Genomic DNA, 18,559 nt, shown 5'->3' with positions numbered 1-18,559 from the left:
GGGGGGGGGGGGGGGGGGGGGGGGGGGGCTAGAAAAAGTCCTTTGTAACTCCAGCAAGCTGGGTGCCAGGGCTCCCTCAGGAGCACAGAGCTGACAAGTAACACCTGGTTGAATGTAGTATCAGATTTAACTGATTTAGGTCACACCACTTTATGAAACTTCTGTCCCAGACCCCTTCCTGGTTTAAGTTAAATCACAGTCCCCCAGCTTGCTTTTCAGCCCTGGGTTGTGCTGCGCTGTGTTCCAGAGAGTAGGGCTGGCCCCACTGCTTCCTAGCTGGAGCAAGTGAGGGGTGGCTCGCTTCCCCCCACCCCCCCAGGGAAACCCCATCGGGGTCTAGGGTTAGAGAGGGGGGTTAAACCCACCTTCCCCCAAGTATGGAGCTGCCCTGCCCTGCTCTGCTAAACTTAGTGTTGGCCATGACTGGGAACTACAAATACCAGAGGCACCTGGAAGCACGAAGATGAAATGATGAGAAACCCTGTGGAGTCCTGATGCTTTGATGCTGGACTGAAAATCCCAGAGACCTTGGGGGCAGCAGGAAGAGTAAGCGAACACACTTGCCATGCTGTGTTTATAGTTTTCAGTTTATAGATTTTTAAAGAGAGAACTATTCTTGTTCAAACTTTTATGAATTCAATGCTACTGCCTTCTGCCCTTACCCTCCCCTCCTGCTGAGGATGGGCCTGGGGCCTGGTCATGCCCCCTCTGCTCCAGCATGGAGAGGGGAAAAGTCTTTCTCTCCTCCCTTCCCTTTGGCAGTGGCTGGCAGGCATGCTCTAGCACCCCCTGGCGTCTGGCTTGAGTCACAGCAGGCATGTGGCTGCATTTCCTGAATCAAAAGCTAATGTGTTCATTTGCTTATTGGTTCAATCTCTGCAGCTTAGACTAAGCTGCAAAGACTTATCAATTCAGTCTTGGGCTTTTTGACTGTCTGTACTTAGGTCTTCTATATGGATAGTGTAAAAATAATACTGCTTGTGAAAAAGTGTTGTTTCTGTGTGTTCTTATTATGCCATTTTAACACAGCTGTGGGCTTGTGTGAAATGTATCCACATGCCAAGATTTTAAACCTCTTTCTACTAAAGCTGAGTCCCAAATAGGCAAGTGGGCATATTCATGGGTTCTGATAGGAGATTAAAAGCAACAGTCACTGATGTAAGTGCACATTTTGTGAACATAGGAAATGAGAACAAGTTATATAGCAATATATATGGAAACAGAACATCTAGGAACAGCTGAGAGAGAGAAGGATTTCAGTAATTCACTGTTGTGTGCAAATAGTGCCATCTATCTGAGGATTTCAAAGTGCCTTAGGTATAAATTAAACTAAATCTCAAATTTCCTCAGGATTAAATTGCTTTATTTCAGTCTCTCTGCTAGTGTGAAATGACTTATCTAAGGTCATTCACACTTTTGTCATTTGTTTATTCTTCCTATGGTGCATTTTTTAATCTCATCCTGAATTTCATCTACCTTGTATAGCTATTTACATCAGAGTGCTTGAAAGTCTTATTTGATCATGTTAATCTCCCACAATTTATTCTTATTTATTCTTCATTATGTGTGGCTTTAAAAAGCATCTTTTCATGCATTTAAAAATATAATTATTACTTGTTTTATCTCATAGTTTTGAAAACTTGCTTCGGTTATCCCTACTGAAGGATCATGTGGCAATGGTAGAAGAATTACTGCAGGGCACATGGGCATGTGTCTGAATAGAAAGACTATCTTTTATGTCCTGTTTGTGATCCTGTTCATGGACGTGGTTAAGACGGAGAAATCTAAACATTGGAACATGAATCTAAATATTTGGTATAGCTTTATGTTGAGCAGGATCGGGTCCCATTGGTTTGGCAGTCATCTGTGCTAATAAATGTCTTTACTCTCTTTGGTCCCTGGTAAGATGTTAACTTAACCATGTAATTAGGAACTGAGGAATTGTATCTCCCCTCACAAATGTACTGCCATGCCACACGTGCTTGGCAGGATGCACAGTTTGGGAAGGGGTATAAAATCCCTCAGATCCTAGTTGTGTAACTGCTAGAGCCAAACTGAGATGTGAGGATACCCACAACTTGATCCTGTTCATTAGCCAGCAGGCAGCTCTGTCCTGGCCTCAGCACTACCTTAACCCTTGTCAGCAATACTGTTTTGTTGAGAGGGGGAGGGATAAAGTATGTTCTTTTATGTTGAAATTGAAGCACTTGATAGGAGCGGTGGTTTGAACAGAAGTTTTCTCAAGTTCAAGTTGGAATTCAGGAAAGGTTTTCAGACTCCACAGTCCAGTGGCCAGGCTATCAACCTGAGACAAGGGAGACCCAGATCCAGATGGTTCATAATGAGGTAAACCTTTTCTTTGAATCAGGTAGAGCAGGGGCTTGAAGCCCAGTCTCTCGTCTCTTAGGTCAGTTCCTTAATCTCAAGGCAGTAAACAGAGAAGGAGCTTCCTCCCCCTACTCTACCCTGACCCAACAGAAATGGCCAGTGAGTGGTTAGGATGCTGGTGCTTCCCCTCCCCACAACCTTTATGAGTTGAAAATCTGCTTTGACTTGAAGAAAGACGCTTCTGCACAGTTGCACTTATTGAGCATGCTCAAAACTTTTTTTTGTACCTTCTCAGTGTGAAACAAAAACAACTTTCAGGGTTTCAAAAGGAAATTGCTCATCCTTTGGACATCTCTAGTTGTCAACTTCTAGATTTGTATGTAGGTTAGCCTGTGGTTCCTATTTCCTGCAGTGATTGATGGTATGTGTAGACTGGAGAACAGCAACCTTTTGGCTTTTTTTTCATCCATTTGTTAATCCTGCTAGTTAGTATTCTTAACCCCCCTCCTAGTTAGAATACTTGATCAGCTCAAATGCTTCCCTGCTAGTTAATATTGTTTATCATCAGCTCAAATATTTAGCATCCTGTTATACAAAAAACTAGAACTCTTGGTTCCAAAATGATAACTTTTATTAGACCAACCGGAAAATGGCAAGAAAATTGTCCTTTTCTGCAAGCTTTTGGGATCCAAGTCCCTTCGTCAGGCTCTGGGAAAAGTGTAGATGGTACAAGATGGTAAAAAGGCCCCATAGGTAGGAAATAAACTTTATTTTAGCACAGAGGGAGCTGAAGATGGAAGTCTGTCCCTCTGGGTCCATGAGAGTGTCTTTGTGAGCTCTGTTGAGTAGCTCTTTGTGTTGATTAGGTAGAATTTTAAGTACACCCCTGTAGCATCCTGTTAGTTGTTTTCCTTCAGTCATTTCAGCTCCCTTAATGACCTCAAAAAGGATACTTGGCTTTAGCAGTGACTGAAAGGCAGTCTGGGCTCTTAATAGTTTACAATCAATTCTAAACTTCCCAAATTAATGGAGTAATATTTCTTTTCAGAAAACATCAGTTTTCATATATGAAATATATTGGTTGTTGTATGGAGAGTAAAAATATTACATTTTATTTTGCAAGCACCTGGAAAGGCTATTAGACTGACTGGAAAATGGCAAGAAAAGCTTGTAGAAAAGTAGAAGTTTATTCTGTACCTTAGATAATTTCCTACCGTAATGCAGGCACCTAATGCTAGAAGCACTTTTTTCTCCTAGCTGCCTTATTTAGTTATGATTGTAACCCGCTTTCCAAGCAATATTATTTTTAGTGGCTAACCGTACAAAATTGTAAAAAGTTATAAACCTACCCTTTTGCTGTGATTGATAGAATGGAACAAATTTTTCCAGGTACATGGAATAGTGCAGAAGTGAGAGGTACACAGATTCAGACATCCTGTCTGATACTCTTCCAGAAGTCTAAAACAAAAAAGAGTTTAGTTTTCAGCATATAAATCATGTCATCTACTTTCTTCTACTAATTCCTTAACTGATAAAAGTAAATTAATCACTCTCAGTAAATATTCACATATTCCCTTCCTCCCATTATTTTTTACATAAATTGCTTGCAAGTGAGTTTTCTTATCTCAGGGTTCTTGACAACTATGAGGCTTTTGCACATGATTCCATAACTTGGTTTTATTTAAGAGGAATCAGTGAAGTCTAATAGGCATCTCCCTATCTAGGTTTTCAGTACTAATGACATACTTTTATTAACAATTCTGAGAGAACCGTTTTGGCTATTAAGGGTCAGACTCAAAATTTTTATTGAATGAGTGATGTATGTGGTTTTTGTATTTTTTGTTGTTGTTTTCTCATTCCCTCTTATAGAAGGTATTCAAATCGTCCTGCCATTCACTCTAATCACTCTAATCGTGTCACATTGGAAAAAGTTACATCCGAGTTCTTTGTGCCTAGTCATGGGCCAGGTCTCTATTGGGTGTAGTCTGAATGCAGAACAGAAAGGCCTCAACACTTGAAAACTTGCAGTCTGGGTATAAGACAACATGACAGGTGGGGGAGCAACAGGAAGCATTGAGGCAATGTTTACATTGCAGATCACACACTGGAAAGATAGGAAATGGTGCAATCGTGGTTCTGCTTTCTTTTGCTGCACTGGGTGTGCTGAATGAAGAGGGCTGCTTTTTTAAATTTAATGTGGTCATATAAAGACTGTATATACATGAGGAACTTCAGTGTACTTTAAAGTTTGGGAACCTCAACTTAGCAGCAGCTATTCACAGTTTCTGTAATGTCTGGATGATGATAGTGATCTAAAAAAATGTGTATGACATTTTTTCACTCTCTAGAAAGATAGTTTTAATTTTACAAGTTTTCCATTTTTCCCAAGTAATGTTTTTTTTTTTTTTTCTGCAGGGGGGTTTTGTTGACTAAGTTACTTGTTTCACAATTATTTTTAGTTTGATACATTTTTGTAATTTTTAAAACTTCAAAAGTTTATTATGTTTCTCTCTCAGTAGGAGAAAATACAAAGATTTACCAAAGGGATATTGTACTCCACATGTTGTTTTTTATCATAATTTTACCTTTTCGGTTTTGTTCTTAGTATTGCTGTTCATATCTGATGATAATGTCTGAGACTTTGGACTCATTCTGTTGGTTCAGATACATCCTGCTAAACTAATTAGCACTTGAGTAAATGATTTCAGTGCAACCATTTACTGTACATGAGCTCCTTTAGACCAGGTTGATTCCCGAAGGTAGTAACAACTCAGTATTTGTTGGTGGCTCACTATGGAGAGGCAGGGCTGAATATGTACATAGATTTAAGAGATGGTGCTAATGAGATCTGTGATTTTAAAGAGAAAAAAATAACCAAATCAGAAGCAGCCAGTACATTTCGAAAAATCACTTTGTAGCTTTACTAGGTGCCAAGTGGTAGCTCAAAATATGTTCATTAATACATTATTTAACAGCAATTTTGAAATATCATTCACTTCCCCAGTTTGGACAGATTCCTGTGTCTACAGAGAGTATTTCTTATGTCCCTACGTGACCTATGTTGCTTTCAAAGCAGTCCTTTAAAGTTCACCTCACTTACTGAGGTAAAGCTAGAACCAGTGGGGGCAGCTACAGGCCTGTTAGTCTCACCTAGGTTTTATGCCAAACTTCAAAATAGGTTTTGAAAGAGACTAGAAAAATGGCATAAAATACAGTGTGGGCTTACCAAATTTAGATCATGCCAGGCTAAACTGATCTTCTTTGAGGATAGATTTTTCTGGACAATAGAAATAGACTATAACTACTCAATCCAGATTTCCATGAAGAATTTGGCATGGTGTGATGCAGAAAATCATTATTTAAGATGAGGATTAATAGATTAATATTAATATGGGTTAAGAGCTGAATGAAGAGAAGAGGACAATGCTTTGCGTTGAAGGAGGAAGTGTGAAACTGGAGGGCAGTTGTTAGTGGAGTTCAGTTTGGGAAAGATCATGTGTAATGACCTTGTCAGAGAAATCTGCTGATGGGATAATTTGGAGGTCTTGGCAACATAAAAGGAGACCAGCAAGTAGAGGAGGAATTGGATGACTCGAAGTGATAAAAATGGTATGAACAAAGTGTCCCATTTAGGCAGCTATGGGAAGTAAGGCAGAATTTAGATGCCTGAGTGATCCAGATAAACTCTATTCCAGCAATTGCAAAACTGTTCAAGCAGTTAAAATAATTTAGGTGCCTTCAAGTGCCATCTCTTTATGAGTTTTACATGAGGATTATTTCTTGTTTTTGTTTGGTCACTGCAGCTAGAGCAGAGTTAGAGCCCAGCTCTCATTACCCCTTGGGGTTGCCCTCACTGGTGGGGTAGGAAGAAATGCTGCTGCTTGCTGCTTTTCCTTTTGAGCCCATGACTCTCCTGCACTGCTGTGTAAAGTGGCCCAGCATCAGCTGGAATAGTGGTGGGTTTCCCCCACCCAGGCTGTTGCCTAGTCTGGAATTAGGAAACTCCTGGCATGTGGGATATGTACATTCAAATCCACTCAGGCTGAAAAGCATCTAGACTCAGCTCTTCCTCTGCATGAACAAGAGCTCCAACAGCTCTTATTGGGCAAAAAGTGAGCGGCCTGTTGCTACCACCACTCTGTTAAAGAATGAACATTGTTAGGGGTGCTCTATTTCACACCTGCATCTGGTGCCGTGATCACGTGAGTTAATTGTCTCCTTTCTGGGTGTGTTCTGGATCCTGAATTGACAGATGTGCCTAATATGCAATCCTGGAGCAGATGCCTGAACTCTGGTGAGGCATCTCTGTTCCTAGCACTTCCTTAATGGCTGTCTCTGAGCATAGTCCTGTTGAGTGCCTGAGCACTCTGGATTGGTTTCTAAAGGTGGCTGACTCACCCGGGATCCTCGATGTCTACCCATTTTGATATGAAAAATTGGATCCAGCCACTTTATTTTTTTAACATTACAGTGCCTAAAAGTTGAGGCTTCTGAAAATGGCTGGCCCTTAGGGACGAATAATAATGGATGCTATAAGTTAGTGGGCATCCATTGGACATGCCAGAGGAGGTTAAAGATGGGTGTACTGATTGATCATGGGATGAAGGAGCCACCAATGAGATGCAGCTGCAAAAGGCAAATGTGGTCCTAGGATGCATCAAGTGAGGTGTTTCCAGTGGAGCTTTAAAGGGAAGGTATCATTGTACAAGGCACCAGTTAGATTTCAGTTAGTTGCAATTGATTTTTCTTCCTCTGGAAATAGTTTGTAACTAGAGCAGAAGCAGAGAAGGGCTGCTAGGTAGGATGATCAGGGAAAGGAGACTTGTCATGAAGAGACCAAAAGGATTGCTTTCTCACCCTTGATTATGTTGAGCTGAATGGGGGAGCCCCAGTTGTCTATTAAAAATAATGCATTGATTGGGGTGGAGAGGTAAATTCTGGGGAGGGAGAAGAGCTGTTGTGCTCTGCCTATACTGCTCTCATGATGCTCCTGGGGACTACCGCTTTCAAATGCATCCCGCTTGCACCTCTGCCCCATGCCAGTGCCTGAAATGAAGCAACCTAAACCCCCACTCTCAACTGCTGTCTGGTGTGGAAGGCTGAAGACCCCACCTAGTGGCTTCACTGCCTCGTTTCTGGGGTTGATGTGTGGGGAATGCCTAGGTGATGTGTGGCATCACCCAGGAGCACTGCCAAAGCAGTGGAGAATGTACCATTTGTCTAAAAGACAATATTGGCACAAGAATGACTGACGGTGAATACGTTTAGGCTGAAAGTTGAAAGAAAGTTTCTAATGCTTAGATGAGTGAGGTTTTGGAGCAGGCTTGTAACAGGAGCAGCAGGGACAAGAGCCCAAGCAGCTGTCTAGATGGAGTTGAGTAATTTATGAAAGTGATCATATGACATAGTTGCTTGTGATAGCAGGGGTCTGGACTCAGTCCATGTCTGCGCCAGGAGGTCCCTTTCAGTTTTGTGTTCCTGTGACACCTTTTGGGATGGGAGGGAACTATCTGAACTGGGAGCAGGTGATGCAGTTTCACAGCCCATTTATCCTTTCCTTTTTTTTGTTTCTAGTATGTGGGGGCTGCTGCTTCTTTCTTTCCCTACTTTCTTCCTCTTGTGTGGGGACTGGATAAAGCTGAGCAGTGCTATGCTTTGTCCCGTGTCAGGACTCAGGGACCCTTATCACACTTGTAAGTGCTGAGGTTGGGCAGTGTGAGTGGTACTGGGGCTGAGGGATTGGCTCCTGCATGTGAGGAAGGTTGAACCTTGCTGAATAGCCAGTGTGGGGGTCATTACATGAACTCCTCACTTGTTACCCTTAATCTGTTTGCTAGTTTCCAATGATACCAGGGGGAGTGGACTGATAAAACTGCTATGTGGTCCATCTCACCTTCTCTTTGGCATCCAGAAGTTCTTATTTTGGAGTTCAAATTACTGGTAAACTAGTAGTTGTGGGGAGCTGGTAAATATCTGGCATCTTTATAACCTCATGGTTGCTAGGGGATGGAACTATGCATGGCAAAGGGGTACGATTTGGACATACCACCTTTTCCTTGTATTCTGATTGAATAGTTTAACAGGCCTTAGTAGTAGAAGGGACATGATCTGGCACCGCGCGGGGAGCGGGCAGGGGGTACAGGGAATGTCTGCCTGCTGTAGCATGTGGTCACGGGGCAAGGCACGCTGCCCCCGCCTGCTTCCTGCATGGCAACCTGTGGCCACGCCCCCCCCGTGCGGGTAGTGCTTGCCTGGGCGCACAGCTGCAGAGTGCCACACAGAAAGCCAGTGTGGGGCAGAGGGCATGGTGCGTGGCCACAGAGTGCCATTAGTGCAGTGGGCAGAGAGGCACGGGCAGTGTCTGCTGAATGCAGCACATGGCTGGTGGGTGGGACACATCCTCCATGCATGCTCCCTGTGTGGCACCATGCCCCACACCTCTCCCCACACCGGGAGCATCTGCTGACCAGAGTGCACTGGTGGGTGGCTGTGGCATGTGGCTGGCTGGGTGTGGGTGGGTGTGCATCTGAGGTGTGGGCAGGGTGCACGGGGCTGAACACAGAGTGGGGGGGGGGTTGTGCGCTACTGGATGCAGAGTGATGGTGTGCAGGGCAATGGGTGGTGGCGCTCTGTCCCTGCTGCCCGCCTATCATTCTTGACAGGCACTTTGCTAGTATTGTTCGTAAAGGTAGAGTTGGTCCTTTATCACCTTGGGTAGTTTAGGCCTTTTGCTTGAAGTTTTTCCATTCGAGCCTTTGACGCTTGTTGAAAGCCTCCTTGGAACAGTCATGTAGGGTAACCTGGCAAGGAGGGATGGATTTACTCCAGGTAGGTGAAACTTTTAAATAACGTTTTCTGGGTTCATATGACCCATCCTTTTAAGTGACATTTTTGAACTGAACTGTTGTGTCCTGTAGATTAAAGGATTGTTTTACCTGTCTAATGCACTTGGAAGAATTTAAATAAGTTAGGAAGTTGCTTAATTTTTAAAACAGAGTTCAGTATTTAACTCAAAATCTCTCCGTATGCAACTAATATCTCTGTCTTAATAATAATTTAAATCTGGTTGGTCTAATTTCAGGTAAACTATGTTGACTGTCTGACATCAAATTGAGTTACGTTTGTATTTATAGTATTTACCCAACTCTAAGATGACTCTGAAGATAAGATGTTTTCTCTCTCTCCCCTCCAACCCTCAATGCTTAGATTCTATACATATTCTATACATATAATACATATAAAAGTATTCCTTTATAACTTTTCCATGTATATAATCTAATTATTGAAGGGTGGGAGATGGTCTTAAATTCATCTCCAACATCAGCACTGCACCTGGGAAAGCAGCAAGGGGGGCAGGGCTTCCCCCCTGCCTCAAGCTGCTTACCTTCTGTAGCAGCTGTGGCTTTAGGACAGCTGCAGCCATAGCCTCACCCATCCAGAAGGAGCAACAGCAGCTCCAAGTCTGGATGAGAGCAGAAGGTAAGCAGCTGTAAGGAGGAAAGCAGGGGGAGAGAGGGGTGCAGGTTGTGCTGGTTTCCCTATTCCTACCCTGAGCCACAAACTGCAGGTTCCCCTGTGTGCCCCCCCAATACTGCATGTCCTCCCTACACTCTCCCTTCCGCATTCCCCATGCCCTGCAGTATGAGCCACCCTAGCACTACCTGGGCAGCATGACCCACCCTGCTTCTGGCTTCACCCAAGGCCCAGAGCCAGAGCTGCAGCAGCCGCCTGCCCCAAACAGTACTCGACTCCAAGATGAGGCTTTCCCCCCCATGTTGATTGAGAGGAGTGGAAAAATGTTGTCTTGGATTCAAGTAAATAAGGTAACAGGATTGTGGTTTTATTTATTTAAAATGTGTTTCTGTTGTTTGTACTTGTGCATTCCTTCTTGGAGATACAAAATTACTTTTGATCTTTTTTTGGCCTTTTTAAAAAGGCATGCTTTGAAAAGATCTTGTTTTTCATTTTCAAAAATTGTTGGTTTTTTTCTGGGAGGCTAGTAAGATAAAACAGCATCACAAACGCAAAAGTAATGAAAACTGAAAGGGAAAAATTACCAGACTTTCTAGAACTGTTCCCCCCCGCCCCACTTTATTGAAATTAAACACCTGAGAGCCAAGGGAAAAGGATCTTTCTGTGGATGATACATTTCTAGAAATAAATAAAATGTATATGTATTTTTTTATTGTAAGCTACCCTGGGCATCTCTTTGGGGAGGGAAGAATACAAATAAATAAATAAATACATAAATTCTCTCCATTTTGATTGAGGAGGGAGTTCCCATTATATCAGATTATGGAACATTCATTTTTGGATTTCCAGACTAGGATGTGTCTGAAACCAGCTGTTTATCAGAATTTATGTGGGGTGCCCATATAGTGCATCAAAACAAAAAAGCAGGCAGTTGAAAGTACAGGGGTTGTCATTTCTGGTACAAAATGTAGTCTAGCCCACCTGCAACATGTTTGCAGTTCAGTAATTTTGTATTGGCTTTGGGGTCACAGGAGCCTTGAAACACAGGGTGGAAAGGGCTGAATAGATGTTTTGTTTTCATGGATGTACTGAGCTGCAGCATGTTATCCAAATGCAGGAATGTTTGGTTACGTTGTCTTTGCTTAACTCAGTGTCTTCAGCCTCCTCCTTCATTCTGGGATTGCCAGATTATCAGTAGACTTAATGTATTGATATAATGAAAGAGATTTCTTCTCTGCCTGGTGTAAATTTAAGGCATTACTGAAGGAGAGGGAGTGAACGGATTGGGTGGGTTACATCTGCAGATGATTAACATGGCTGCTGCAGCCTGCTTCCTCAGTGTAGGAGCATTCAACTGCAGACAGCTTTGATTCTGGAAGAAAAGGGAGAAGGGAAGGAGGAGCACACGATAGCTCTTTTCTTCTTCGTGTATTTGATCTGGATGGATGGATATTTGTTCAGTGGTTTAGCTCTAGAAACAGGACAATGCAAGTTTTTCAATACATATTATTGAAACGGCGAGACCTTAAATGCTTTCAGGGTGGAATGGGGTTCCAGTGCAATTGTCTGTAAAGAACTGCAGCTTTCATGGTGAGTGAATGCATCAGACATGATGCTGGGAATCCATGCAACATCCTTACAGCTTTAATTGGGTATTTGCCACACCACAATGTAGAAGGGAAAGCTGCTGTTAATGCTTGGATTAGTGCTAAAGACAAAACCAGTGAGACACTAACTTTCAAGTCTGTTGTTAAAATGTAAGCATTTTCCTTAGGATAAGATACTGTAGCTATTTAAGTGTAAAATAGACTTCTCAAGCAGATAATGTTTTCTTTGTGCAGAGCAAGGTTGTTAGCTTTGGGATACAGTATAGTGGTAGATTTTGGTGAAGGGTGGTGGTCAAGGTGAATACCCTACTGCTAGATAAAATAAACCAGGCTATTTTGCAGTCTTTCAGAAAGATCATAGTAGTTGGTTAGCATTTAAGTTAACAGCTTTGATGCTCGATTGGGTTTGTTATTCTGAATAATTTCATACCCCTTTGAGAGTACACTGAAATATAAACCCTTTATTTTTAGGGTGTCAAGTAAATTGAATTATGTAGCTTTTTTGGCTTGTTAAATTGTTTATATAAATGCATTTTAATTTGTTTGTCATCTCACTTCATTTTAAAGTAAGCTTGCTGTGACAGCACATGCCTTAAAAGTCGGTGCAGAGAAGTGAGGTTAATTCTGCACTGTACAATTAATCCAGGTTTCTTTGGCTCAGATGCAAGAAGCTTAACTACAAAGTTGCATTCAAGCTACTATCGCCTTGCTGTTCCTGCACTTGATCTAGTGTGACTGGGGGCATATCCCATGGTATCTTGCTGAGGTACTTCAGGACTCCTTCACAGTCAGTTGTGTCAATTGCAGGAGAATTTGCCTGTCCTTTGAGGGGAATTATGGGAAGGCAGTGGAGGACAGCAGAATTTGGATGACTGTAATTTAATCTGCATCCTTACTGCAGGGTGGGCAGGTACCAATTCAAGCAGAACCCCTTATTTTGACCTGCCTCCCAACTGTGAAGTGAACCCAAGCTTAAAGCTTCTTTAAACCCAAGGCAGATTTTATTTGCTCCTGTGTGAATGGTAGTGGGAGGGCAGGAGGTAAAGGACAGCCTGGGTAGGAGCCTGTATTATCTATCTGGCCAGCATAAATGTACCCTGAATGTTTAGTGATTTCTTTATGCTACATTGTGTGTTGGCAAAATGTGTTTATCAGACTGTTTAACTGCTGTGTATTGAAACAGGTACTAATTACCATTTTTTCATTTTGGCAGGTGACTTTAGTAATGCAATATTGTAAGAGATGCTGTATGATTCATGAGGCTTATGCCAGCTCCTTTACTGTGTCTGCCTGTGCAAATCTTGCTATATGCCCAATCAGCAGATCTTCAGTGTGAATTTATGCATAAGCTCTGGACCCTACCTAGTAGCTGCATCTTCAAAGCACGTTTTGTCAGAGATTGCATCCTCTGTTCCCTAACATCAGAGGATTATTTCTAAGAGCTGTTGTTTCCTGGCTCTGTTTTTGTTTGTGTTTTTGTTAGCTCAGTTGAAATCTTTTTAAATGTGTTTGTAACTACAAAGGACTCGTACACTTCATACTCATCCAAGATGCCGCTCATACACTAGTACAAGATGCCACTCCCATTTGGAGAACTGTGCTGACTGTAACACATTGTATAATGGTCTTTCTTTACACTACATAGTATTGAATAAAAACATCCCCAAGAAATTTGTCAAAGAGCAGAGGAGGAGGATTTGGGGTTCAAGGGTAGTTGAATGATATCTTATCTTAAAGAGAGAACATTTTAAATAACTTCAGTGAATTAACTACTAAAATGAGAACTGTTTGTTTCAATGTGCAGTTCTGTCAGAGTGTTGTGTGCGATGGGGTGTTGGTCTGGACAAAGAGTTTTATGTGCTTGATAAGTTTCAAAAATCATTCTGATATAAAGAGAACAAAATCTAGCACAGTGTGTTAGGCCTCCTAAACCTTTCAGAAGTAGTTGTGGTGTTCAATTATTCTTTCAATGAAGTGGATTTTTTTTGGAAAATGCTTCCTCATACACATTTCAAAAGTCACTTAATTAATTTTTCCTTTAAAATGAAGAAGTGCTTTGACTATCTAGTTCCGTTTGCTTTACTAAGAGTAATACATGATGATTTCAATATTCCATCAATTTCTTATTAATAACAGCTAATAGCTTTTCATTATTTATAACCCCAAAAACAAAGTCTCATAAAATTAAAGATGAGGATCAGTCAGCCTTTTGAAGCAGTAACAGCGATTGGTATTTGACTAAGTTAAATTGATACAAAGGAATTGGCTTTTGTACATAGCTTTGTTCTACTGAAGACAATAGATTACTCTATACTTGCAAATGAAATCATTTTTCTTACTATGCCTTAAATACAACATTATCTTTGTTGCTTCCAGTTGTCTTCAAGAGGTTGTCACATTTTAAAATGGAACTTTATGTTGATCCTTGGCTTTTTGAGTATGTGATCTTTGATGACGCACTTTTTTTTCCACCTATGCAAAGCCATATGCTAATAACTTATTCTCTCTGGATATAGTTTTGCATGGAAAAGTGCTTACTCAGTACAAACGCTTCCTCCCCCCCATAAATAGTTTAACATCAATACTGCTTGATAATTTAGAAACCAAGAGCTGCCTCCTTTTGGTTTTCAAACTACCATACTTACTTGATTCTAAGGTGAGGTTCCCCCCCACTAAACTTGGGTGAGGGGGGAGCCCTTTGTCTTGGAATCAAGTAAGAGAGCAACGGGAGCAGGTAGCTGGTGTGGCTTGGGCTCCAACCCCTACCCGGAGTTGGGGCCATAGCCACAACTGCTGCCTGTCCTGCCCTGCCACCTCTGCACCCTGCAGCCTCTTCTCCCCATCTCCCCCACGCCTGCCCCCATCCTCTGCTGCCCTGTATGCCTTTCTCCCTGTCCATCTTCCCCCCCTTCCCTCCAAACCCTTGCTCCAAGCCAGCAGGCTCTGGGCATGCTGCAGCCTGGGGCACTGAGCACAGCGCAAGCTCGGCCCTGTAGCACTGGTGTGCAGCCCACGTGGTTTTTCTGGGGGCTGGGCTGGACTGGGGCTGCACTCAGTGCCCCAAGGTAGAATGGGGATGGAGCCTGTTGGCACAGAGCAGAGGCTCTGCAGCAGGGGACAGAGGTGGCAGGCTGCCTGACCTCCCCACGCCACCTGCCTCCCCAGCAGTAGGTGGGATGAATTAAGGATGACCCTCCCAGTAATTAGGTAGTAAACATGGAAAATTATAACAAGCATACCTTTTCCATGTATAAAATCTAATTATTGGGGAGTCAACTTAAATTCAAGTTTGTCTTAAGTTTGAGTAAATACAGTATACATTACTGGTATTTAACAAATATTGCTTACCTTACAAGAGGATCATGCTTTGCAGATAAATTATAATGTGCTACCTGTAATACAGATGGAAGAACAGGAAATTCATGCGTCCAGTGCTATTGAAACTGTCATACAGCTGTGTAAAAACCATTATTAAGGGGAGCTGAGGTGAAATTTTATTTACGAAGAGATAAATGAATAACTACCGGTTGTTGTATTTCTTGCACCTTCTTTGGAAACATCGTGTCAGTGGCAGGATACTGGATTATATGAACTAGCTGTATGATCTGATATGACAATCCCTATGTTTTTACATTGGGAAATAAGGGTTCCTCTAACTGAGGGCTGTCCAACTAGTGAGTGGTCAGGGGCTGCACACCATGGCACATCACTGTGCAGGTACCTTCTCTCCCCGCCTCCCCTCCACCCCCACTACACTGTGCCACTGCCCCCTGCCTCTGCACATCGTGTTGCAAAGTCCCTCCCGTCATGCTCCGTCGTCCCACTTCTCTTGTTGCCTTGCATTTCTTAGATATTTGTTCCTTGTCACATGTAACTTTACAATCTGTGATTCAGTATGACTAAACATCACATATGAGATGCCATGCTGTGTCAGACTCTAGGTCATCTAGCCCAGTGTTTTGCATCTTTGTGACAGAGCAGATGTTAAGGGGAAGAATAATTGTACAGGGCTTATCCAGATTCAGCCACCCCTGCCCCATTCCTCTAACAACTTCTGGGACTTGGAGGTCTGCAAAGTCCTATTTTGGAACTGGGATGTTTAATACCTAGTGATGGACATATCCTGCATGAATTGGTCTATTCCTCTTTTGAACCTGATTCTGAGCCTCTGCAACATCTTGCAGCAGTGAATTTCACAAATTAAAAATGTGCTACTTGAAAATTTTGTTACATTTAAACCTCCTACCTAATAATTTCCTTCTCCCCTAGTTCTACTACTGTGAGAGAAGGTAAACTATAAATCCCTATTTATTTTCTCCACACATTTATTATTTTATAGACCTTTTGTCATATTCCTCTACACAACCCTCCAAATGGTCTTTGCCCCAAAATGGAAAGTTCCTAGCTCGTTTGGTCACTTGTATGGAAGCCTCTTTATGCACCTGAATTATTTGTGTTGGCCTTCTCTGAACGTTTTCTGGTTGTACTCTCGCCTTTTGGAGTGGTAGGACCAGAATGGCAAGCAGTATTCAAGATGTGGGTGTATTATGGGAATTATAATGACATAGTGACACTTTGTGTTGTTTTCAATTCCCTTCATACTGAAGTATGAAACAGTAAGGGATGGGAGGTAGGAGGTGGACTGGTAGTCTTCCCTTCTGCTACAGATGTCACTAATGTACACTGTGTGGACATGGAAATAGTCTTAATGCTAGTTTCTGGAATGTTTTAGTTGTCTGCTAAAGCAAACTATCAGCAGAGCTTAGCAGCTTTCTGTTAAAATGTGGTCAGTAAAAACTAGAGACTTCATCATTTGTATTAGCAGTAGAGGGCATACGTAAAAATTGAAAAAATTCTAACATAAAACACTGTTGGCTACAAAGGACCAACTCACAGGATCATCATAAAATTCTAGTTTATTGGATGGATGCAAAAGTCAGACCATAAACCTTGATGCTGATCCCCCTCAAACACACACATTCACGTACACACACACTCACAGTAGCTAGCTATGAACACTAAGCACCAGTATCAAGATATACCTATCCCAAAGCTCTGGAGTCTGCCGTCGATGGCCATTTGAGGCTTCTTTCAGTGCAGTGTTGCTTCAGAAGGGGGTCACTGGCTGGTCCTTCTGGCTGGACAGGCAAGGTGCTGGTCCAGTCAAAGAGGGTGCCATTGGGTGTCATTCTTCGCTGCCTTTTATCCCTCTCTGGCAGACTTTGGTGACTCTCCAATCCTCGGGTTTACCTAATCCAGCGGTCATTGACCTCGAGGGATGTCCCTCTTGGTAGCTGTTGGATGACAGCTGTCAGCCCCAGGGGTCACGTCTGCAGGTATGTGCAGTCTCAGGAGCCCGTTGATGAATTTTGAGTGATTCACTGCCATAATGAATAGAGCTCTGGAAGTGGTTGATCAGGGGTATTTCAACCCCAGGGGTCTGTTTCCAGTGTTGATTAGTTCAAACTGGGGCTTCCTTACCTTTAACAGTGAAGTTTCAGGGAGTTGCTGGCTTTGTATTGATTCTTTCCTCCTCTTGGTCTGTAGTTTTGTAGGTGTTAATTGCCACTCGTTAACTTGTTTATTCAGACTAGCTACTGTGTTACACAGTCGACCATAATTCATTCAGTGACCCAGTCCATACAGAGATTCCTGCCTTGGCTAACATTATTACATGGTACAACTTACTTTTAAACTTAAAGTACATTTGTAAAAGCATCAACAAGCTCTGTTTTCACTACAAGTACACCAATATAAAAATAATAATAATATAATAAAAGAAAAGGAGAGAGGAAGGAAGAAAAGGTAGAAAAGAGAAAGCATCCCCAAAAGGGGGCAACTACTGCAAAAGGGGCTTTTGCCATATGGAGGAGCTTCACATTTGGGGGGGGGGAGGGGGCAGGCAAAAGGTTTCTTGCTACAACACTAGTAATTTGTATGCCTCACAGTAAATATTAGGACTTGTTTTAGAATGCTGTATGTTGCAGCCTATTTGAATTGAGTTATTTTATACATAATTTACAGAATGGGTTTTTATGAACTTTGTAACATTTGTAAAGGGAGGTTTACATCAAGGGGATATATCGGAAAGGTGTTCTCTGAAGTGCATAGTGTACTTTCTTACATGACTCAGTTTTGGACAGGTGTTATTTTAATCAGGGCTATGTATGGCAGTAAATATTCTTGTGAGGTGGCAAGCCATGGCAGGGGGTCGGACTAGGTGATCTGCTCAGGTCCCTTCCGACCCTAGAAACTATGAAACTATAAGCTGCTCTGTAGAAACTAAATGCAGTGATTGTGATTCTGGACCTTTCCTCCCTCTGGGCTGTTACTTGATAAGATATCAGTATTTTTTTAAAACTGTATTTGTGTAGAATACCCATTACCAGAGTAAAATACTGGCAGTATATCTAATTTAATGACTTACTTTGTTTCACACCAGTGAAGGTCAAGTGATATAAGGGCTGATGTCATCTGAGTCATTAAATTGACCATTTTTAAAGAAAAAATATATCGGTAGTTTTAAGTTCTAGATGTGGTCAAATCAAGAACCTCAGGCTGAATGTATTCACTAAATAATTGCAAGCTTAAGCAGTGTTTAAGATTAAAATAAGGTTAAATACAGTTTTCTATGTGACCAGGGTTAAAGTATCTTATTGAATTTGTTACATTTGGGTACATATCTGAAAATGGTTTTAAATACAAGAGGAATGACTTTTAGCAAGATATAAATTCAAAAAGCATGTGTGGGGTTTTTTTCCCTTCAATTTCAAGGTCAGTCTTGCATTTAAAAGATTTTGTTTTGTTTGTTTTGTCTGCATTCTAATATAGTAAACGCCTTAGTCTGTCTGTCCGTAACACTTTATTCACACTCTGGTTGTCTCGGCAGCAATCACAATGCTGACTGAAACAACCAATGAGAGTGCTCCGCATGGACAGACACACGGCAGAGCACCTCCATGACGGCAGGGACTGAGGGGCCGAAGCAGAGGTTCCCTCCCCACGTCCCCCTGGCCCTGCTTCTTGGAGTCAGATGGTGGGGACAGAGTGAGGGGGCGAGGCCAGCAATACTGGCCTTGCTCCCAGCCCTGCTCCTTGGAGGTGGCAGCATGGAGTGCTGGGAACACAGCATTGGCCTTGCTGCCCCCCCC

At 42.3% G+C, this 18,559-nt stretch overlaps 1 protein-coding gene across 9 annotated transcripts in view; it reads left to right on the top strand.

Annotated features, from left to right (window-relative positions):
• TBC1D14 (TBC1 domain family member 14) overlaps positions 1 to 18,559 on the top strand; it is a 153,143-nt gene that overhangs the window by 75,492 nt on the left and 59,092 nt on the right. Inside the window, exon 1 of one of the 9 annotated variants that reach the window (XM_019526214.1) lies at positions 11,168 to 11,391. The exons of the other annotated variants lie outside the window; for them this stretch is intronic. Within the exon in view, the coding sequence (XP_019381759.1) occupies positions 11,389 to 11,391 (3 nt within the window). The 5' untranslated portion in view covers positions 11,168 to 11,388. Of the gene's footprint in view, positions 1 to 11,167; positions 11,392 to 18,559 lie in introns of those variants that run through there. 9 annotated transcript variants of the gene reach the window in all.

The sequence above is a fragment of the Gavialis gangeticus genome, unplaced genomic scaffold (assembly GCF_001723915.1).
Source record: "Gavialis gangeticus isolate Ggan-Ray unplaced genomic scaffold, GavGan_comp1, whole genome shotgun sequence".
Classification (NCBI taxonomy): domain Eukaryota; kingdom Metazoa; phylum Chordata; order Crocodylia; family Gavialidae; genus Gavialis; species Gavialis gangeticus.
Note: the sequence above shows the minus strand (reverse complement) of the source record. Positions and strands in the feature narration are given on the sequence as shown.